General features: G+C 37.3%; 3 protein-coding genes across 5 annotated transcripts in view; all 3 read right to left on the bottom strand.

Moving 5' to 3' along the window:
- hoxb3a (homeobox B3a) overlaps positions 1-23217 on the bottom strand; it is a 48358-nt gene that overhangs the window by 17152 nt on the left and 7989 nt on the right. Inside the window, exons 1-2 of one of the 3 annotated variants that reach the window (XM_017491897.3) lie at positions 12902-13036; positions 5075-5280 (exon numbers count right to left, since the gene is read on the bottom strand). The gene's annotated coding sequence lies outside the window, so the exon portion shown is untranslated. Of the gene's footprint in view, positions 1-5074; positions 5281-12901; positions 13037-23217 lie in introns of those variants that run through there. The other 2 variants (XM_047149442.2, XM_047149445.2) reach the window with 2 other exon arrangements.
- hoxb4a (homeobox B4a) lies at positions 7137-11517 on the bottom strand. The gene is made up of 2 exons (XM_017491968.3): positions 9256-11517; positions 7137-8315 (listed from the first exon to the last, which is right to left on the bottom strand). The coding sequence occupies exons 1-2, from the start codon at positions 9677-9679 to the stop codon at positions 7999-8001; spliced, it is 741 nt and encodes a 246-aa protein (XP_017347457.1). The 5' UTR covers positions 9680-11517; the 3' UTR covers positions 7137-7998.
- On the bottom strand, positions 18847-22411 carry hoxb5a (homeobox B5a). Its single transcript, XM_017491943.3, has 2 exons — positions 21318-22411; positions 18847-20708 (listed from the first exon to the last, which is right to left on the bottom strand). The coding sequence occupies exons 1-2, from the start codon at positions 21895-21897 to the stop codon at positions 20461-20463; spliced, it is 828 nt and encodes a 275-aa protein (XP_017347432.1). The 5' UTR covers positions 21898-22411; the 3' UTR covers positions 18847-20460.

Below are 23217 nucleotides of genomic sequence, written 5' to 3'. Positions count from 1 at the left end.
TGAATTTTGTTTTCACTTCCGTGTATCACCGCTCGCCCATCATATTCCAAGAGCGATGATTTATTACGAAGACTGCCATAAACAACGCAACTCTCTCACAAATACACAATGGCAGCTCCGCTGCCGCTGACACACACCTCACTATAAATCAAGCAAAGTAGCTGGCTGAAAATATGGACGAGAGAGAGGGAGAGAGAGGGAGAGAGAGGGAGAGAGGGACATGCAGATCTAATGAAAAGGTTATGGTGATAGTAAACCAAAGAACAACAAGCCACAAAAACATATATATATATATATATATATATATATATATATATATATATATATATATATATATATATATATATATATATATATGTATAGGCTACTTTGATATGAATTGTGTATAGTGCGATGCAGTGACATTTTGTAGTCAGTAAAATTCGAACGATGGAATGGGCTTCTGAGACATGCAGGATGACAAGTAATGATGAGGATGAGTATTTCTGGATCATATTTACCACAAGACCAAAAATCAAATAAATGCAGGGAGATGGGCAAGCCTGGAAGAATGGCGGCGGTGGTAGTCGCGTGGTTCCCCGATTTATGGTATACTCACAAGCTCCAGACGGTGAGATGCTCCCCGTCCAAATTTGTTTTATTGCAGCCTCCGTGAGGGTCTCTCTTCGTTTTTTTTCGCTCTGCTATAGGGCTTGTTTTTAAAAGGGCAGTTGAATTTCACGTCAGACACTAGGAGACCATGTCTGTGATATTCCTGAGGAATACATATCTATTCTGCAACCACTGCATTAATTATTTAATGAATCACGTGACCAGGAGGGGGGATGGGGTACCTCGGCTTGCACGCTTGCGGGACCACTATGACCCAACACTCCACAGCTATACACTAAGTTGCTTTTGTTTCTGGCACAGAAAAAAATTAATGTTATATACACATAATCTTAAATTTCAAAGATTAGACGGTAAGTAAATGTGATATATTAAATAGTGAGACAGACGGATGTAATGTGAAACCTGAAATTATAATCGGTTTTCGTCTTTGACTTGTGTGTTTATCACGATGCATTTATACAGCGTTTTTGGTTTCTAGGTTTTTAATTCTTCCTAACAATACTAAAGATGTTGTTTTAGATTTTCTCACGATTTATCATTATAATGTGTGCATTTTGTTTCCTTTAACTTGTAAAAATATAATGTCCTCCATTTTATTGTTGCCAGAATAATATGTCTATAGAGAAACTATATTCTGCACATACATTAAAATTATAAAATATATAAAATCTTAGATTTGTCTCCCAAGAAAATATTCATGGTAACAAGCCCTCTGACGAATGACTGCTGGAATTACAACTGATATCACATTCACAGTTTTCACCACTACGACCATGCCAGAAAATTTAAGACAGCAATCAACTATTATGTGATAATTGATATAGAAACGAGTTTAGAATACAAATCCATGTGTCGGTGGGTAAATTTGTGGTTTGCAAGTACATATTTAATATCCAATTTAATTTTAAAGACTCGTATTTTGACTATAACATTCATGCGAATTAAAGACAGGTAGCATGCATCAAAGAGGCGCTGCCTTCAGCGCTAGGAAATAATGGCACTGATTCTCCTTAGTGCTACACCGAAACAATAGCCATGAGGTTTAGTTATTCTGAGACTCTTGAAGGTCAAACAATAGCAGTAATTGCTGCGTGCATCGAAATTTCTACCTTCATACCACTTACACTTCCTTTCACAAAAAGAGCAGTCAAAACAGCTCGGAGCATTGATAAAAGAAATGCAAAGTGCGGAACATGCGGCGTCTACTCCTTTAAGGGGAAAGTTAGCTATCTCACACTCAATTAGCTAATACAATTTGATAAGAAATGCAAATCCAACAAGAATGTGTTATGCGTACCTAAAACCGTGGTGCAGATCCCGTTGGAACATTTGTTAGAAATATGTGAGCAAAAAGCTTAAGATACGCGAATGCCAAAATGTGTAATGTAAATAGTACTGTTTATTAATTATAGTACACCGAAAGTAGCAGTCGTGCCTCAAATAATCTAAAGACGTAGCTGTATGACTCAAAACAATAGCACCGAAATGTGTGCGATTTTGTGGATTCTTTTTTTTTATTGTTTAAGGAACGAAAACACACGTATATTGTTCTAATACGCTAACCGAAAGAGATTTTATTGTAATACTTTTTAGGACACAGTAAATGAGGAAAATAATTCATATACAAATAAATATCGAGTTAATTCACATCAAACGGACTTGTCTATCTAAATAGACGTAGAAAATATAAAATTACCTTAATTTATGACTAGGTAAGACATGCCAAGAAGTCATATTATTATTATTATTATTATTATTATTATTATTATTATTATTATTATTATTATTATTATGCAGATTTTTTTTTGTTTAAATTGAAGCTGAACTGTTCGTATATAAACAGAATATGTCTACAAAGGTTAGGTTTATACAGAGGAGATTGATTTACGGCGCAGCGCAACCCTTCTTTTATTGTGTACCGTAAATCTGTCAACCCTACTGGAACGCCTTTCTGCGCGCAACACAGCGGGATAGCAACGCGTCAAGGCGAAAATCTTTAGTTATTTAACATTTGTTTTAGCAAAACGGGTTCAAATTTTATTTTAAGGTCAAGTAAATTTGTTTTAACGAACAGGTTCATTGTATAATACAGACCACGACAAGTAGCACTGATAAGCACAATGTGTTAAGGTCAGGCTCCGAGTATGATTTTCCCTTTATTTATTATTATTATTATTATTATTATTATTATTATTATTATTATTATTATTATTATTATTATTATTATTTTAACATACTAATTGTTAGATTAAGTAGCCTGCACTCAAATTTGGTTATTAGACAAAACAATTTTAGTAGCATTTTATAACTAATTATACATATTACTATCTTTACATTCAATCCGTTGCTATGTTTCCAGAAACTTTGCATTAAATGTAAAAGTTCCTCGAAATCCCGAATATTCCTCTTCAGTGAGCACACCCATTACTCTTGGCTGTCCGTAGCTATAATGGTATCTCTATCACAGCAACCATTGAGTTAGTTAAATATTAATATCAAAAGAAGAGCACCCAGTTGGGAAGATATGAGGTTAAAGGAAAGTAATTGAGTATTGAACGGTGACTCTCAAAATAAAAGAATATACAGAGTTTCTAAATAGTTATAGTAAGCTATGTTCATAGAGGATGTACGTTATAGTCATATTGCTGCTATCTGATTGTTAACAATAGCGATTTGCCTTTCTTAATATGTCCACACACACACACACACACACACACACACACACACACACACAGAGAGAGAGAGAGAGAGAGAGAGAGAGAGAGAGAGAGAACACAAAGCTGGCGCGCGCGGGCTATATATCTCTGTGACTACGCAGTGCTGACCTCCGCTCTGCGGCTTTTCAGAATAATAATTCAGCAATGCGCGAAGGCTATTTGTTTCGCAATTAGTGGCGTGAGTTAAAGCAGGCACCACACCACCACAACAGTGCTACAGGGCCAAGTGGCTCAACCTTCCAACAAATCTTGAAGGGCTTTACGCATGGGAGTATAGACCAATTTCAGAAGAACCAGAGGGAGGGGTATGGATGATACAATATAAAGAGCTGACACTCGAATAAGCCGTTATATTTTGGTGGCAAACGATCGTCTTGATTTCGATCACACATAAACTATTTCCTAAATACACGGCTTCACTCAGGAGCTGGTGATGTAGTTGAGTGTGTACTGCAAAGCATGATATATGTGGTGAACGTGTAGTCTAAGGGGTTTGAAACCTGAAACAAGAAAGACGCGTGGAAGAAAAGGTCTTGGCAAGGCCGCGACTCCTGTTGTTTTAAGGGCCCCGTTGGTTTACACGACTGTCTGAGGAAAGAGATAGCATATTGCCCTCAGGTTACAGTGCCCCGACCGAGCTGTTATGACAAACTCGCCCCGGGCCTTTGCTGGCCATGGAACACAGAGCGTAGTCCAGCCTGTGTCGGGTCAAGGGTTTCAAAGGGTCAGTCTGTGTCTTCGCAACAGACCTAATCGGTCAGAAAAACGTGTCCCTTGTTTGAACCCATAGCAGACATTCTGTCCAAGAATTGATTTTTTTTCCCTCATCCCTTATCGCGATACGAATTCCTATATTTTTACAATTTGTTTCTGTTGACCACGCTTCATGCCACGCAGGTCCACAGGGGGTGTAAATGCCAATCTGCCAATCTGCCGATCTTTTTCAATATATGGTAGCGATTGATTCGCAGGGGTTAAATGGCGGCGAGTGCGTTATCAGATGCAGTCGTGCTCATCTAAGCACACAACGACAAGCAAAAGCATTGAAGCAATTTGCTACATGCCGTTTATTTTAGGCAAATTGTTTCTGCTTTCGAAACATTCTCCACCGTCCTTTTAATTCTTTTCTGGCCAATAGAGCATTGAACAATTCATTATAGAAGCCGGCCGTTTTTGCACCTGTGTGCCACCCAAGTGCTTTGAAAGAGCAGAACTGCAACGTAGTGCAAAAAAGAAATATGACTTGCAAAAGAAATAAACAGCCATAAAGCAGACCTTGTGCGAGCACGCATAGAATGACCAGCAAATTACCAACTTCGTTTGAAACAAAGAAAGCAAATGTGAAGCAAATCGGAATGTCCAATATATGGCAATCGTTTAACCCACATGCATATTTAAATTCTTGAATATTAACCCACACTTTACCTCCACCCCCAACTACCCCCATCTCTCCTCTGTCTCTTCTGTCTCGAAACAAATCTCACCCTTTCACCCTTTCGGAGACAGTAACATAAAGACAATTCTTGGTCTCATTACAGAGGTGTTGGGACAAAAACATTTGGACCATCTTTCAGTGAAACATAAAAACAAAACGTAACCACCAAGTCACAACGGACGCTTCCCACAAGTCACGTTTTCTATCAAAGCGGCCAAGAACGACACTACAACATTTGTGCCGATGCAATCCGACGGTGAGGATAGGGACATAAGGCAATAAAACATGCAAACGAAATAAAGCCATTTACCTTAATTGCTGACATCTCTTGTCCGGTGAAGATTTTTACTTGTGCAATCATTTCTTGAATAATATTGTTCATGGGATATTCTTTGCCAAAAAAAGTTTTCTTGTGGCATGACTTGGTAAATAGGTGGTGGAGAAAGGAGGGGGTGTCTTCAAGTGTCCTCCAAGATCTTACTGCCCTCCTAGCAGAAGGTCTGTGCAGTTGTGCTGCTGAATAACAATAGAGAGAGGACTTGTTTAAAGAGAAGCTGTGATTAATGATTTTTTTGTATAATTCTCACATTTTTCTTCGGGCATCTGTCTTCAAATAATAGCGATGAACTTTTGAAACCCTTAAAAGAAATCTGCTCACCCTATTCAGACCTCCGTGGCCGAGGCCTTTTCTCTAATACATGGCAGGCTATCGCAGAATAGAATTCCAAAGTGACATTATATTAAATACCACACACGAATATATTCATTTCTAAGCAAGCTTTTCTGTAGAGAAAAGTATGAATGCTGAAACTATATGCAAACTGCTATTTTAACATCATATTCAGACATAACATTTTTATTTAAATCCTGATGTAGGCTTTACATATTTTTTTATCCAGGTGACGTTAGATTTTATACATATTCTAGTTGTCTATATTGTGTTATTTTTAGGCCGAGCATAAAAAGTATTCCTAAAAAATATCAATTATTGTTACAAAATTACCTACACAAAGACTGTATATTAAATATATGGTGTCTTTTTCATTGGCTGCTTACATTTGAGCAGGCTGAAGTTTAAAGTGTTAGTAATTTAAAGTCAGCATTTCACACATAATGGGTGAAAAACAGACAAATGGCTGAAGCGGTATATGTGGCGAGAAGACACGCTGATGTCAACAGGCAAGTAATAGAAAATTTTCTGGATGGCACAGAATGCTAGCAGGCCAATTTAAGACCACACTTTGTTCAACACCGGCAAACGGAATGCTATTTTCTCCGGCTCTATATTTTCGATACCTACTGTAAGAAAAGAAAATGAAAATTAATACGAAGGCTGTGCAATCTTAAAGAAGCCATTTGTCTTCTTGATTATCTATTTGGTTGTCAGCGTTTGAGCTATGGCACTGGCCCGCTCCTTTACAATAAAAACACAGCTTGCGCTGGCAAAACACCCAACAACACTGTGCAAAAATTATACTCATTAAATCCTTAAAAACTTACAAACCTTTCAGCGTTATTTTCAAACGGAGGAACACGTTTCAGTGGTCCTGTTCTGCTTCGAGGAGCAGAGAGGTCTGCAACATTAAATCAAGGAGAAAACTGAAAGGACGTGTTTTGTGATTTAGAACTAGATTACGATGCCTAATGTACTAGGATTACTCGGAGACCGATGATATAAATTATACAGTCGTATTTAGGACAGCACAATACCAATGGTTTTACAGATATTGACTGTAATTGACCCACATTCAAAGAAAAATGTTTGTTATTTATCAGTTGAGATTACGATTAATGGCAATCACCGCCTCCACGTAGCACATCTGCTATCAAAACCCACAAGAGGACAGGACACGAGAAGAAATACAGTGATTATTATTTTTTATTTATTAAATTTCTATAGCTATTTACAAATAACAAATGTGTACAGTGAAAGGCCTAAACAGAAAGGAGGAGACATAGAAATGTGAAAAAAGAAAATACATCATCACCAGGAAGACTGATCTTTGGAATGTAAAAATAATCTTATAGACGATAAAATATCAACATATTAGAAGTAATAAAATGAAAGAAAGAAAGAAAGAAAGAAAGAAAGAAAGAAAGAAAGAAAGAAAGAAAGAAAGAAAGATGACAAACGTGCATATGTTTATTTGACGTAGAATAAAAACAGAAACTTAAAGACGAGGTAATAGGAAAAACGAAAAATAGTGTATCTCATTCATTCATGCAATATACGCATTTTCTCTAGACAGCTCTGGCGACACGAATATTTAAATTACATTGCAACTTACAAATAAATGCTGATATTGAAAATTGCATTCTGATCAAATGACTTCAAACGTATCACTTCATAAAACTAGACAACAAAAACATAAAAAAAAAAAACTATCAACTGAGGTAATTCAAATAGTATTTAGCAGTGCTCATTTTTAAATAGTTTTGCATTGTACTGTTTTGGTTATCTATATGCCCAACTGTTCAACTTTTCTTACTTTCCACTGAATATGAGCAACACCGAAATCAGATATTTTCATACACACCGTCTGATTTCCCTGTTCTCAATTTGAAATGCGCTAAACAATTAGATACAGAAACCTGACCAGTAAGGTTCTCGTATGCCCAAGGAAGGACATCTAAACCTCACACAATCTTAGTCAGCCCCACTGGCAACACAAAATATTAAATGTGAGAGTAACGTTAGAGAGAAAGAGGAGCTTCATATTAAGAGAACAATGTTCGGCTACTTTTGTAGGCTACAAGCCAGCAAAGAAAGGGGGTTTTGAAAATGGCTCTTGACAAAACAAGGAGACTCATTTATTAGGCACAATTCTAGACGTCGAGGTAATGGGCAGGCCTACGGTTCATCCTTTGTGCCACAGAGTAAACATGACAAATGGGACTGAGTTTGGCATGATTAAAGATGAAGCAGGGATCCATCTTCACCAAATCTGAAAACTGTCTGCTGCCTTCTGTTGTTATGGAGGGGTCGAGGGAGCAGGAACCGAAGCAGGGCACATGATAGAACCGAACTGGGAGTGAGCACAAATGTGGAAGTGTCTGAGTTCGAGTCTTCACCCCATTTGTGTTTAAAATATTTTTCCCTGTGCACTTTATCATTGCTCCACCTCGTGTTATATCCACATAGTTTACAAACCATGAGAGGGTTGAGAATTTCTAGATCCTCACTCCTGAAATTGAGGTCTTAAAATTTGTGTCTTTCTGATGAGCGCAAGCAAGCTATAGAGTCTGTGGAGGTCCGCTAGCACGGTTCTGATTATTGCACAAGGGGCCGCCGTTTAAACTCGAGTTGGCCGAGTTGCTGGAGCGGATCTTCGTGTTGGGCAGCTTATGGTCTTTCTTCCACTTCATACGCCGGTTTTGAAACCAGATCTTTATCTGTCGTTCTGAGAGGCAGAGGGTGTGGGCGATTTCCACCCTTCGCCGGCGAGTAAGATAGCGGTTGTAGTGGAACTCTTTCTCCAGCTCAAGAACTTGCTGTCGCGTGTAAGCTGTGCGTGAGCGCTTGGGTTCTCCCCCCGAATAGTTCGGGCTCACTGCGGGAAAACAGAGCGACACGTTAACAAAAGTCACACAATATTTTACTTAAGACACGCAACTAAAGCACATTCTTTATATGCATAAGAAACCATTACCCGCGTAAAAAGTATGCACTGTACAAGTTTGCAATCTGAATGCATAATTCTGTGTGGACTTTATGTAATTCACAAATATAAAAAGCAGAAATAATAGCATTTATTGCATCGGCTGTAACGCCAATGTTGCTGAATGTTTGCACAGTCAAAATTTTTTTTTTTTTTTTTTTTTTTTTTTTACAGAACTCAGCTGTAGCCACAACCTATTAAACATCCTATTTTCCATGTGGAAAAGCGTATGAAAATCCACGCCAACAGTCTGTTTTAACGACAATATTGCATCAGTGTCTTTACATAGTTGGTATTGCAGGGTAATTTTAAAAAAGTACACTGAGGGCTCATTTGCCCTTATTTCAGTACACTCCATGGTATGTTTGAAAAACTTGTTAATTACTAGAGAATAATAGTATAGGCCTAACAGGTTTGTTTGCTTTGTCATTAGTGTCTTTATAAATGTCAATATCTTATCTGTCATAAAGCTTTTCACGAACAATATTGAGGTGACAGAGCAAAATATGCGTTTTTACATCAAGCCACTTAAAATCAAATTACCAAAACATAAACCGTAACTTATGGGTTACTAGAGGACTCATAAAACCTTCCCGGGATGAAATTAGAACGAGCAGGACGCACAGACTTTAAAGGTACTTTGAGAAGAAATGCAATAAAAATTTATGGGGGGTGTAATTATATTGCCCTGCAAACAGCCGATCGTAAATCTCGACCAAGGGCTACTTCACATGGGGACCAATAGATTTAACACCCGACATTAGGAGTTCTAGTGTGTGTGATATGTTTGCGCACGGCGACGCACAAGCAAAATAAGTTTAGTTGCACTTACCGATATTTACGTGGACTTTTTTCATCCAGGGGTACACCACGGGATCCTTTCGAGAAGTGGCCGAAGGAGTGTTTTGGTTAATGGGGGTCTGGCCGCAAGCAGGCGGAGGGCTCGGAGTTACCGAGTCGCAGTGGTGGCTTGGTTCTGGGAGAGGGGTCGAGAGTGCAGCTGGGTTTAGTACGTGACCCCGAGGAGACATCACCACAGCGGGCTGCCCTGGACCCTGGCACGACGAGTAGGGTGGATCGCCGCAGCCCGACCGCTGATGGTAGATCGACTCATGCTGGAACGATGGCTCTTGCCTCTGGGCGCTATAGTAGTCCGGAGAGTGACTGGGTAGGTAGTCGCTTTGGGAGTACTCCTCGCACGGTGGAAACTTGGGGTCCACATAGTTGGAGTTGATCAAATAGGAACTCATGGCCATTAATTTCTTTGAATTGCACACAAAATATACTAAAATTTATATCTATCCCTTTACTCGTTTTCCTGTTTCGTAAAACCCTCCTACTTTCTGTCAAGTGAACAAAGTTAAGAGTCCACGTGACAGCAATAGCCAATGGCGTGCATCCTTCCAATTCCCGGATTAGGAAACGAGAAAAAGCAGTTTAGATTGTGTTCAATATCAACGCACAGTTTGGGACAGTATAACCACGTTTCATATTTTAATGCTTTGATTTGAGTTTAACAATCTGACAGTTGAAAGAAAACACTCATTAGCGAAAACTGACATGCCGATAAAGCCACCCTGGACTTTTACATAAGCACAGACCTCTGAGACCAAGCGACTCCCCCTCTCTTTCGTCTTGAGTACCTCAGTTTAATGAGAGTATACATACTCCTTTCCAAAATGTGGTTCAGATGTTCTGAATTTGAACACTCCTGTATTTTTGGCCAGTACTCATGAAAAGCGATACCAAGTGAAAGGGCAACCCGCTCTGTCTGCCGAAGCTCTTAAATGCACTTGCTAATAATGGTGATAGAATGGAGGTGGCGTGATCTGCGTGTCAGAGATAAATCTGGGCTTGTTTAGGATCGATAGAAAATTCATCAACTAATTCAGGTTGCAAAGCCTCCTAAATCAAAACTAAGGTCTTTTGCATTTAAGCACACTCTGCAGTCATTCCCCATACAAAGAGCGCGTTATTCTGCATTTTGATTTACGCCCCAAGCATAATTGACCATTAACCGTTAACGTTGGTTGTACTTTGCTGTTGCCTTGATTCTTACTATTCATGGAACATGCTAGCCTGACAATCACTGGTATTTAACTCTAAGAAACTGATTTAAAAAATATATATATATATATGTACAACCAAAGCTAAAAATTTCGTTGATGACATACTTTTACGGACAGACTTGTATTGTTTTAATGAAAAAAATAAAATAAATAAAGCTATATATTGATGTCTTCTTTTTCCGTTGATGTTGCATTGCGGTCTATATATCAACTACATACTCCCCTAGACACGAATTTGTGACTGTGTGTCTGTTCACACAAATCCGGATCTACAGGGTATATATAGATGACAGGTGTCCTCTTGACAGATATCGAATGGAGTTACTCACCTTGACAGCTCCTCCTTCATGTCAAGGTGTTATACCTGGAGTAATCTGCCTTTATTGTTCCATTGATCTACTAAACGAATGGATTGGGCCTTTCTTTACATACAATGCTAAAGCGACAGAAAAACTAAACAAGACTTTTACTCGTCAGTGGTACAGTTAATGAGGTACAACGCTCCAAGTCTCTGGTGTCTCACAGGGGGAAACCTCGCAAAATAAATACAGGAGCAAACAAATCACTGCAAATTTCCAGTGTTTCATTAACTCGTGGAGTTGAATTAACAATATTGTTCATTTGGATTAAATTTGAACGTATATACGCACCATATATATTCAACGCTTAAAATAATAATAATTTTTAAAAAAAACAAAAAAACGGTCAAACAAATCCCCAATCTGAATCCATTTTGTGCTATAACACATTTTAAACGTATGCCGTAGATTGGAACTAAAACACAATGCACGGACCAGCAAGAGTGTAAGCGTGAAAGGCAATCATAACATAACTGAAAAGGTCATAGAAAGCACCAACTGAAATAAAACATATCAGTTTTCATTGTAGGTCAGCCCCATTTAGCCTGCAGGCTGTGAAGCACTTACAGTGAAATATTGCTCAACAATAAAATTGCTGTCTTATAAAAAACTCTAAATAAATTCAGAATTCAGTACGCGACAAATATGTAAGGGAATCACTGAAAAAATTATGAGATACACACACGATATGAACATGCATACACACACACACACACACACACACACACACACACACACACACACACATATATATATATATATATATATATATATATATATATATATATATATATATATATATATATATATATATATATATGTACATGCATGTGTGTGTGTGTGTGTGTCTGTGTGTGTGTGCGTGTGTGTGTTCAAATAATATGACATTAGGGGTTGGGGCTGCGCGCGCCAAAGTGTGCATAAATGACAAATTGTTATAATTTTGCTAGTTAAACTATTAACAATAAAATACAATAAATACAAATGGCGCTATATATATATATATATATATATATATATATATATATATATATATATATATATATATATATATATATATATAGACAGTATATATACATCATTTTCTAATTAACCTTATGTATACTTTAAACTATTTTAATTTCGTTCTTAATAACATTTACATCGATAATTATTACAGCAGTGATGACACTTTCTTTTTCAGAGTAGGTGCACTACGTGCTGTGTTCTATATTATCGAGCTTATGTGATTCAACGTTTTCGTAATAGAGCCAAATTTAAAAAGTTAAATTTTATTGGTTAAATTCCATAAAAATTAAGTCAAATGTTTAAAAATCGAAATATTCGTTTAATCATTCAAACTAAAATTTATCAATATTTATTTACTTGCAATTGTATGTTTGTAAATAAAAATGCAGCTATATAAGGCTTAAACTACAGCATCCTTATCTTTTGGCTGTTACTGTTTGGCTCCTGTCAGCTCTTCTTTTCATAAATCTGTTTGCATAATTTCTTGATCAGTTTACTTTTATTGTACTTTTAAATGATAAGGCCGGCCTTTGGGTTAACATTAGCTGTTGAGTAAGATTTTTTTAACAACATTTTTTTATGCAGGTATTTTATTGTACGAAAGCAATAAAGTTTAACTATAATAAGAATAAGATATATGGCTAACTATAGGATAGGGGAAAGGAGAAAGTTCGTCCTTTCTGTCCACTCCAACCCTTTCACCTCCCGAAGTCCCCGACCTCGCCTTCACCCCATCTCTATCTCCCTCAAAAAGGCATTGGGACCTCGAGCCATCTGCCTCATTATAGGGTTAATGCGTACACCCACGGGCGTTCGAAACACAGGATCAGTGACTTCAGCCAAAGTATAAATATTCACCATATCAAACCTACAGTCTCAAACACCCGACTTTGCAGAACTCGAAATCAAACTCATAACTCCGTTATAAAAGGAGGGGGGGCAAGCTCGCCACACTGCACAAAAGCACGTGGTCCGCTCAGGCAAAACACCTGCAGAAGAGAGCGCAGCGATATGTAAATGAAGGGCCAGTTTCTTTACTTACTTTTTGCCTTCGCGCGTCGTATCTCGTTTCTCCGAGTTCGCACTCCACAATACAGTTCCATCGCCTTCTCCATATGCAGGACACAAACGGGACGGGATTCCGAAGCCTTTCTTTCTGTCACGGCGGTACCGCGAGCCCCACCGCCACCCCCGCCACCCCCGCCCTCCTTTCCTCTTTTTTCTAACGCCACAGGTTTAGCCCGTGACCTCGCCGTGATACCTTCGTCCGTGCAACTCCCACTCATTTCCGCGATCCGATCAAGAAAATTGTAAACAACACAAGAGCTGAAGAATAAAAAAGAATAATGAAATAAAACATCGATCTACTGATTTCGTATGCGCTAAAATGCTTGCCCAGTCCGTTTCTCGGTGTCTTTAACCTCTCTTGGCGAGAAGAAGGGGTTTCCCCGCACAATGTAGCCTGCTGCCTCTCAGAAGTGCTAAAAATAAAATGCATGTTAGACTTGCTCCGTCGTGAGCATTAGACTACAATATCATTGGACGCTTTAAGGCATTTTGTTGTGGACTCTCAGGTTTTCGTATTAATCTCGCACTTTGGCAGTCTTTGTTAAACAGCAAGGCGTGTCACAAGTCCCAGTACATTTTAATATTTGTTAGACGCGCTGACCTGCGGTTCACCCCTGCTCTGGGTCTCTCCCCACTCGCAAGTTCTATAGTAATGCATGCACAGTTTGCGTGCTCATATTGAATTGTGCCCAGGTCAGTACTTTGAAGAAAAATGACTTGGGGTGGGGGGTGGGGGGTGTCATTCTAAATGCCTTTTGAAATCCACAAATCAGTTCAACCACAGAGCTTTTTTTTTCTTTCTATAGGCTTAACCAAATAGAATCAAAGCAGTGCGGATCGTGCATTTATACACATATTTAGAACATACACCACCTAAAGCATTAAACTGTAATGAAATAAGATATTTTAATAATTTTAACAACACAAATGTAAACCATTTTTATTAAGAAGAAATGAGATTTTTAAAATCCCAAAAGCAAAAGCCCTGAGAATACCAGAAATAATCATGACTTGTGTTTAAAAATAAATAAATAAATAAATAAATAAATAAATAAATAAATAAATAAATAAATAAAACCAGGAGCTCAGAAAAATCACAATGCACGCCACATCCCTGCCAGGCAACGGCACATGCTACGGTGGAATGGAAATTAATTCGATGAACTCTGCGTGAACTCCAAAGGGGACGCGTATTCTAATACAATTATTCACCACTTATTCACTGTATCTTTTAAAATGGCGATCCGTTTAAAATTGTTATCCTTGGCTAGCCTAGATTGTCCGAATATTCATATCAATAACGGTATTATGTATTTACTAAATTACACATTTCCTCTGTTCAAATTTTATTCTGCCCGTCGCTCACTTGAAAATGGCTCCATTATTAACTATACATCAAAATAGCACTCCCACACGCTCGCTATGTTTAGATTAGCGATTCTTTTGTACGCTTACAATTATCAAAACTACTCTGACGATTCAAATATAGCTGCGGTGTTATTCGAATAGGTTCCGTATAACCGTTGCTTTTAGTTTGAAGTTAAATGTATAATCGTTCTGGGATTATATTTTTTTAGCTTTGCTATTTTGATGCCACATGAATTCAGATTATTTGTGATGCTGTTTCTCTGCATTTTTAAATCTTTTTTTAAATACAAATCTTTAAATAAGTGGGAACAACGACGTTTAAGAAATTTGAAGCACGTGGACAATATTTTCCCATTTGTTTCCGTCTTAAAAATATATGAACCCTCAACGGTATAAAGCTTATTGATTCAAAACTTTTATACATTTTGTAATTGTAAATTGTTTCTACTGTAAGGGCATGCCCAAATAATATTATGCATCATTATTAATCATTATCATCAGTAACATCAACAACAACATCGTCAACAACAACAACAACAGGAATAATAACAATTCTACTGAAAGTTAAAATAACAATAATAATAATAATAATAATAATTATTATTATTATTATTATTATTATTATTATTATTATTATTATTATTATTATTATTATTATTATAAACGAACGGGGATTTTTTCCCCCATTTTTCCCTTTCTCACTTTTCGCGGGGGTTCGCTTTGTTCCAAACTTGTCAGGCTCTAAACCGCTCTTGTTACCATTTCTCCCATTTTTGCACATGAAACAAAGATGTAGCCCCTCACTGCTTCGGCAGCACCCCATTTCCTTTCCTCCTTTTCCTCCCTCTCTCTCACTTTGCCATTGACATCTAGCAATTGGTCTAGAGCACAGTCGACAACCAACAGTCGAATCTCACACCACATAAACTTTTGACCCTTCAACTTTTTGACCCCGCTCATCCCTCGTGCCTGTCTAACACTAGATTCACATTCAATTGCTCCGAGTCATTAAAATTATACTGTCCAAGAAAGAAGCTCACGTATGTCTGCATTTATTTTGGATGGTGTATATGTCGTGTATCCTGATGTTTAACGAAGTGTTTTACAAACTGTGAAGCCTTCCAGTGTTACAGCATGCATGAAAAGACTAACCGCCATTTTACACAAGCACGAACGCGCTAATGAAATTATTCATTTCTATTAATAAACCTAATATCACAGACACTGAATTTGATAGAATGTTTTAATGGAGTTCGTTTTAAAACGATATACGACGAGTTGTCGTGTCGACTGCAGAAAACAGCGCCTTCAACTTTTGTGAAGTTGGTCTAAAGCGGGCTCTGCTGGCGACTTTAGAGCGTTGCATTAGACGAAATCTGCGGTCCCTAAATAACAAATAGGAAAACGATTGTGGTGATCTTCTACAAGTGAATTTAAAATGTATTATATAGCAAGATATTTCACATGTTTTAAGAATATTTATTTATTATACTTAGAGTTTTTTTGTTTAGTCAGTTTCATATGAACCACGGTCTGAAATCTTAATTTAAACAAAGTATGGATGTTATATATTATAAGCGTAAGGTATATCTTTTTTTATTACATTTTTTGAAATGTCATATTGACAAACTGATTTTTTGCAGCTGCATATTACTCTCTTAAAAGTTTCTATTGGACATATGTTTTTTTGTTGTTGCTGTTTTTTTTGTTTTGTTTTTTTTTGTTTTGTTTTGTTTTTGTTTTTTTGTTAATTCATAAACTGCACAGAAAACGTCAAAAATTGTAGGCTGTTTTGTTAGACGTCCCGACTCCTTCATTTAATCACAAATGGGATACATTGAAGGGAGAGAAAACATAGGTAAATAAAAAACCTTCCAGCCACCTTTTCACCTTTTTTTCAGAGTAAACATAGTGTAATTGTGTGTGATGGACACGCTGCATTGTTTTACGCCTGCGCCCTCCCAGTACTACTCGTCTGGTGACCTCTGGATGATCTCCTCCTCATACATTATGGATGAGAAATGCTTTTGGATTGTCTCTATCCATATCCAAAACGCATTAGGAATTTAAAATTGCTATTTAAATGTTCAAAAATCTTTAGGTTGGTACCGTCAGCTGCGTATAAGCCAATGCAAGCGCACACAAGATTAATTTCTTGTGCACAAGTCCCAACAAAATGCATACAATCAATGGAGATACGTTTAAAGCTAATTTAATGTATTATAATAATTAATACATAATTACCGCGTTTTGTCAAAGCTAAGTTATGAAAATATTCTATTTTTAGATTAAGAAAAAAAAAACATGGCTTTGTGTGTTGTTTCTATGCTTTTCCGATGGTTAAAACATGTCAATTTTTCTACTAACAGACCTAAGTGTCCTTCCTCAACTTAATATAAAGCTATTGTTTAATTAAAACATAACTTTTGTTTTCACTTTTTGCTGTTACGAAAACCAACAGCTTAGACTGTCCTATTTGATACTCAGATTTTTTTTGTCAAACATGAACATTGTCTGATGCACAAACACACTTAGAAATCAATGTAAGTTGCCTATTTTCTCATCAACATATACAAGACGTGAGACAATAGTTAAGTGTGCTTTTCTCGGATTCATATTAGAAAAAATTCTTATATATATGAAATTACCTAAAACATTATTCAATTTAGGACGACGCTTTCAGGAATATCCTCAGTGTTGAATTAACCCGTGGAGTGTTGATTTAACTCTTTCAGTGTTCATTTGTGTCCATTTGGACATATATAAGCACTTTAGGTGTTAATTCAGCAGTGGGGATTTTGCTGTTTAACCTAGCCTTGTATATCTTTAAATAAAATGACACTAAATGAAATAGAAACTGTCTACTTTCTTCTTATCCTTTCTGTTTATGATCTAAGACCTTGGTCACTCTTTGTTGCACACATGTGTAACATAGTAAGACAAACGGCGAGCTTTAAAATAGATCACAAACTAAACGTAAATGTGTTATAGGATGCAAAACCTGAAACAATAACATGCATTTAACTCTAAAAGGTAAAGAATTATGTAGCATACAAAATATAATTTTATTGAGCTGTGTGCGGGCATGATATACATAAACCATCAAATATTCATATAAATTACAAATAATATTTTATATCTCAGTTAATGATGAACTTATGTTTTCCACAAAGTCAAGGTACAATTAACAAAAGATTTGACATTTGATTTCACAGGTTGTTTTTAATTAAATGGGGCTTAAACTACTTAAGCACTCTTCTGTAACCAGCAAAAAGAAATAAAGACAGGGAAAATTAATTGGGAAAGAAAAAAATCCAGATAAATGGGTAATAATATAAATGGGAGATAAATTAATCTCCATTAATTGCAGAGAAAAAAATAATTTGCGGCACATTAAATGTAGTTAAATGATATACGGTGTCGAAAATTTGAAGTTAAACTTCAACTGACCAGTTTTCATGTCAGGGATACACTTCACCGAACTAGAAACACGCGAGGTGAATTTTTAAATACAGTTGTTTGTTTGTTTGTTTGTTTGCTTGATTGCTTGCTTGTTTATTTTTGAAATATTCCTATAGTGGTCACCCGTAAACTTAGTTTTTGAACTATCTGTTTGCATCCAAACTATTTTGCTGGTCTATTTTGTAGTAATCTTGTCCAGAACGTCCGCTGCCAATGCGTGTTATTCACACATTTCCTTTTTGAAAAATGCATGGGCGGGGATGAAACAAAGATTTACTTGTAGACTTGGGGGAGGTATATTGTAATGGGGTGTGTGTGTGTGTGTGTGTGTGAGAGAGAGAGAGAGAGAGAGAGAGAGAGAGAGAGAGAGAGAGAAAGTAGGCCTATACTGTATTTATTTTTAACCCTTACTTTGGAAGTACAGTAGAACAGGAAATCATGCCATTTAAGTTGTTCTGAATTAAATTTCATTGAGGAACAAAACAAGAATGAAAGATTTATTTTCTAAACAGGATGCAGAACCAAAAATTAACCTTTTTCCTTATATTTACAATAAAGTCTACTGATCTGTGATAACGACTATATGGGGCATTAGAATTGATAACACGTGATCAACACATCATACATTCATACTCATCGACAATATGGTAATGTTTTAAGATTCAATGCGAATATTTTTCAATTATGTATTGCAAAACCAGGAAGTTCGAGCATTTTAGAAGCTTGAAACCTAGTAAATTTCTATAACTTTTTCTTGCATAGTCAGTGGTATAAATTCTATGTGGACAACTATGCAGTGCGTTTCACACTAGCAATGAAGGTTACATATTACCTTTTAAAATGCGCCAAAAAAGCAGTTTATCTCCTGAATATTAACGAGCGAAAAGTCTGACACAACCATTGGAGACTGTTCCCTCATCTGCTTCTCCCTTTCCTCAAGCCTTCTACCAATCTAGGGTTAAATGACTTACTTGGATTTTGCACAGTCCACTATCCTTATATCCGCCTCCAAATGGGTAGAACTGGCGAGACAGCGTATGTACCAGACACAGCCAGAGCAGTGGCATACGTTATTTTCCTCACTACTGACCCTTTCGAATCCATTCGTAGCAGTTAAGCCGTCACTTGCTTTCTACAATGTGAAATATATAGTACATTGTCAACTCCCCAAAACCATAAAACTAACTTTATGGACCCCACGTGACTTTTGAGAGCCAGTAAGGGGTATCTGTCTGTGGCCTGCGCGATTTTTACGATCTAACTTCAAGATAAAACGCTCATCCATTTGACATGTAAATGTCATAGCCACTTTTGGTATAGTTTGGTCATTGGCAAAAACTGAATCCCAAAAGGCAGCCGGCCAGACGATATGGGGCACCTGGTTCACTTTTAGGACAATCTACTCGGTTCTCAAAAGTCGCCTTAGACGTAACAAAACGGTTTGGCTGTGGTAAGTTTACAAGTTCGCTACTTGTTTACAGAGAGGCAGGACTACTGTGTAATGACGGGTTGTATATCACAAATTTAAAAAAATATTTTAATTGGCATAGCCAGAAAGATAAGTGTGACATTACACACGTGATATTACCTATATAGCAGTACTTCGATTTGGTTTTAACTTGTGTTTGGTTTGTCGTAAAATGTGAATTTCCTCGTGTATATTTCCTTCAGTTCGAAGTTTTATGGTAATAGGCAGCATTTTTTGGGTGGTATGTAGATCAGTTTTAAGGTACAGTAGTTCTTTTTTTAACTATTGACAAAAAGAACTGCTTAAATTGTATTGGAAAAGAAATCGTTAGAAACTCAGATAATGGTATAAGAGAGACATGTACAGTGGTTTCTGTTGATGTGATGGGTCTGAATAATATGATAACTTTATTTTTTACTCCAAGTTAAGCTACAAACAAATACAAAAAGCTAACTGGCAAAATGCGTACAGGCAGTTCGACATGGCTTTTTTTCCCCACACACATTTGCCTTTCACTCTGCCTACTACAAAGAGCCAAATGGTCACAATAAAAGTGTTCAATATGTACATCATTTTAGGAACATGAACATGATCCAGGAATATACAATTACATAATTTGAATATAACTATACACACGCGGGACGGATACAGGACTCTATGACTATTTACAAATTTCCTTTTTTTCTCAAAAATAACTGAAGAATTTGAACACATGACAAAGGTCTAATGAGTTTATCTAGACAATGACTTCAAACGTATATGACCATGGAACACAGAAGCCTTACTTCTGCTAAAATGAATGCAGTCACTACTAGAGCTAGCTAACTAGCGCATCACTTCATATTTGGGCAGAAGCATCGCTGTAAACTCAAAGGTATACAAGTTATAGGTAGTAAATAAGTTATAACATTTAGTTAACATGCTAACTCTCAAAGCATTATACATAGCACGTGACAAACAATATCCATAACAAGGACAACGAGCGGCATTTTTTTTTTCTTTTTTGTTAATTTTCTCTCTGGAAATAAAAATCAAATTATTAAAAAAAACAGCATGTGAACACTAATTTGTTTTAATTTTATCAGTACCACAGTAAAATTTTAAGTTGACTTAAATACCCAAAAACATGCCGAAAGGTGCCGCTTACAGTACTCAGTAATAGTCTATTGAAATTTTCCCATCGATTCTCCCCTCGCGATTTCATTGCAGCACTTACAGCATGATCTGCGTTACCACTATGGCTGGAAAGCGCTACCTGCGGTAGCCAGACTCATGCTCTTCAACTTATTGTCCTTTTTCCATTTCATCCGCCGGTTTTGGAACCAGATCTTAATTTGACGTTCTGAGAGACATAGAGCATGGGCTATCTCTATCCTTCTCCTCCGGGTGAGATACCTATTAAAATGGAACTCTTTTTCCAGCTCTAGCGTCTGATAACGGGTATAGGCAGTTCGGGCCCTTTTCCCATCTGGTCCAGTCATATCTGCATGGCAAGATTAGAAAGAAAAACATTAGCGAGAATGGCGCAATACAGTATTACAGTATTAGAACAGTAGATCTGCAAAAGTGTTTTTCCAATTTGGAAATTTGCATGCAAATACTCTTGACGGACGCACGATTTATGACTGAATGAGTACAGTGCAATCGCCAAATGGTACAGTGCACATATGTGCGTAAACAACCCTTTTCTTTCTATTATACATGTTACTGAATTCAGTGAGATATATAATACCTTCTCTATATAACGACGTTTATTCTTTCGGTTTCCAACAGTCGACCATGTTTCCCAACACTTTTGTAACTTTTTTTTATTGGTTGGTTTTGCTCACCAAGTAAGCACATTCCCTTGCGCCATAAAACAGAACTTTTCAAAGAAACAACAACTTCTAAGCATTTATGGCTTGCTGTCCTCTCGTCCACCTCTCTCCCTTTCTCTGCTACAGCTTGCGAGGCTCCACACTTGAAAGATTTATGACACTTTCGCGAAAATAAGTAAAGGCTAATTCCACACCCACTGTTAAAAAGCAAAAACGTCTCACCACAAATTAGACAATACTTATTCTCAAACAGTAAAGAAGTGTAAAGAGAGTACCGTGGCTAATGTGTAGTTTCCGCATCCATGGGAATATTTGTGGCGCTTGGCCATCGGTAGTCGCCGAACTGGTGGAGGTTGCCGTGGTCTCTTGCTTCTGCAGCGTCCGCGGAGCTTGGTTGGCCGCTCTGTGGGAGCCTTCTTCGGTCTCAGATGAAGCACTGGCCTCGTCGATTTCAGTAAAATGTGTACTGTTGGTAAGGTTACTACTCGCTGCGGAAGAGCTTTGGTCGGAAGGGGGTGAAGAGCCTTTGGGTCCTAGGCTCTCGCTGTTAGAGCAGGGCAGCGGCTCCGGGGATGCGAGCGAGCAGCTTGACGGCTGCCGGAATCGCGTCTCCGAGGCTGGAGATTGGAAGCCCCGGGAATTGTCCCCAACCGCCCCAAAGTGGCCAGTGCTGGCTGAACGGTTGACGCTTAGGTCCATCCCATTGTAGTTGTAGCCGTAAGAGCCTGAATGCATGGTGCCGGAGTCCCTGTACGAGGCGTTCATAGCGTTGCTGCTAGTTCCATAATTTAGTAACTGATAGTCAGGGCCATTTGGGTAGCGCCCTGAGAACGAGTTTACAAAGTAAGAGCTCATTTAGGTTGTTTTAGCGAGCTTGATTTGTAGATCTTGGTCGTTATAACGCTGTGCTTCACGATTTATGATGTATTAATGAATTATAGCAATGCACTGTACTTCGTTTTTGCTATGTATGCGGCCAAATATGGGGGTGGGGGTGCGTTTGGGAATCACGTGCTTTTGTTGACCAGTCGTAAATTCTCACTGATGACTTCAAGAGGTAATTCATGCTCTATGGTTACAAATGATGACGAGACGGGGAGTTGTAGCCTCGAGCATTCGTGTGCCTCCCATTGCAAGGGTATGCTGCCTGTGAGCAGACAGCGTCACCTACTGGATATGTAATTTATAGCACAATGAATACTTCTAGGATATGTAGAAATATTTATTATTTTGTTTTCAGTTGGAACAAAAACCTGCTAACTTTATCTTTTGTACTCACAAGAATTGTTAGTACTAACATGTTGCCAAATCTGTAATGCAGTGACTAAAACCTAAAGATTACCATGATTAGCATAAATATGTATATTTGATATGTGATAAATAATTGGTCTTAACAAAATAATAATAATAAAAAATATTAATAATAACAACAACAACAACAACAACAATAATAATAATAATAATAATAATAATTATTATTATTATTATTATTATTATTATTATTATTATCATCATCATCATCATTATTATAGATTCTGATTCGTGATCTAATGCTTGATAAAAATAGGTTATTTAAATTTATTTCCATGCTTCTTGGATAGCATGAAAATAGTAACTTACTCATCTTTCAAACCAAGAAGAGTAAGTTCTCAGTAAGCCATAAGGAATGTAGGATTGTGATAGATGACCTGAGCTGATATATGGTTTGTTGACACAAAAGCACAAGTTATTTCATGTATGTGCATCATGATGTGCAATCCACCATTGTGCCATACGTTTTTTTTTCTTACATTTAAACCGGAAAACTGTGGTTAAAATATTCTAAATCACATTTAATGAAGCTTAGGCTTTAGCCTTAAACAATAATATAAATAAAATAGATTAAGCAGATATCAGCAATCCAACTTCGAACATTTTTTAAATAGATTTTTGGAAGGGAAGAATCTATTGATTCTAGTGCAGTAAATGTGTCTGCATGATTTCCATTATAGCAACCACTTTTTTGTATAGCAAGATATGCATAACATGTGTAAGAAATAACTGCATTGTTCATATCATCATGTGCTGTTAGACAGTCTGTACATGACGCGCTTTTGAAAATTAAATTGTCTTTTACCTTAGAAAACATTCTGGCTACCGAGAAGGTCAGTCTCCTAACCGTTTGACCCTCTCTTG

This window comes from Ictalurus punctatus, chromosome 2 (genome assembly GCF_001660625.3).
Source record: "Ictalurus punctatus breed USDA103 chromosome 2, Coco_2.0, whole genome shotgun sequence".
Lineage (NCBI taxonomy): Eukaryota > Metazoa > Chordata > Actinopteri > Siluriformes > Ictaluridae > Ictalurus > Ictalurus punctatus.
This window is presented reverse-complemented; position numbering and strand designations above follow the sequence as displayed.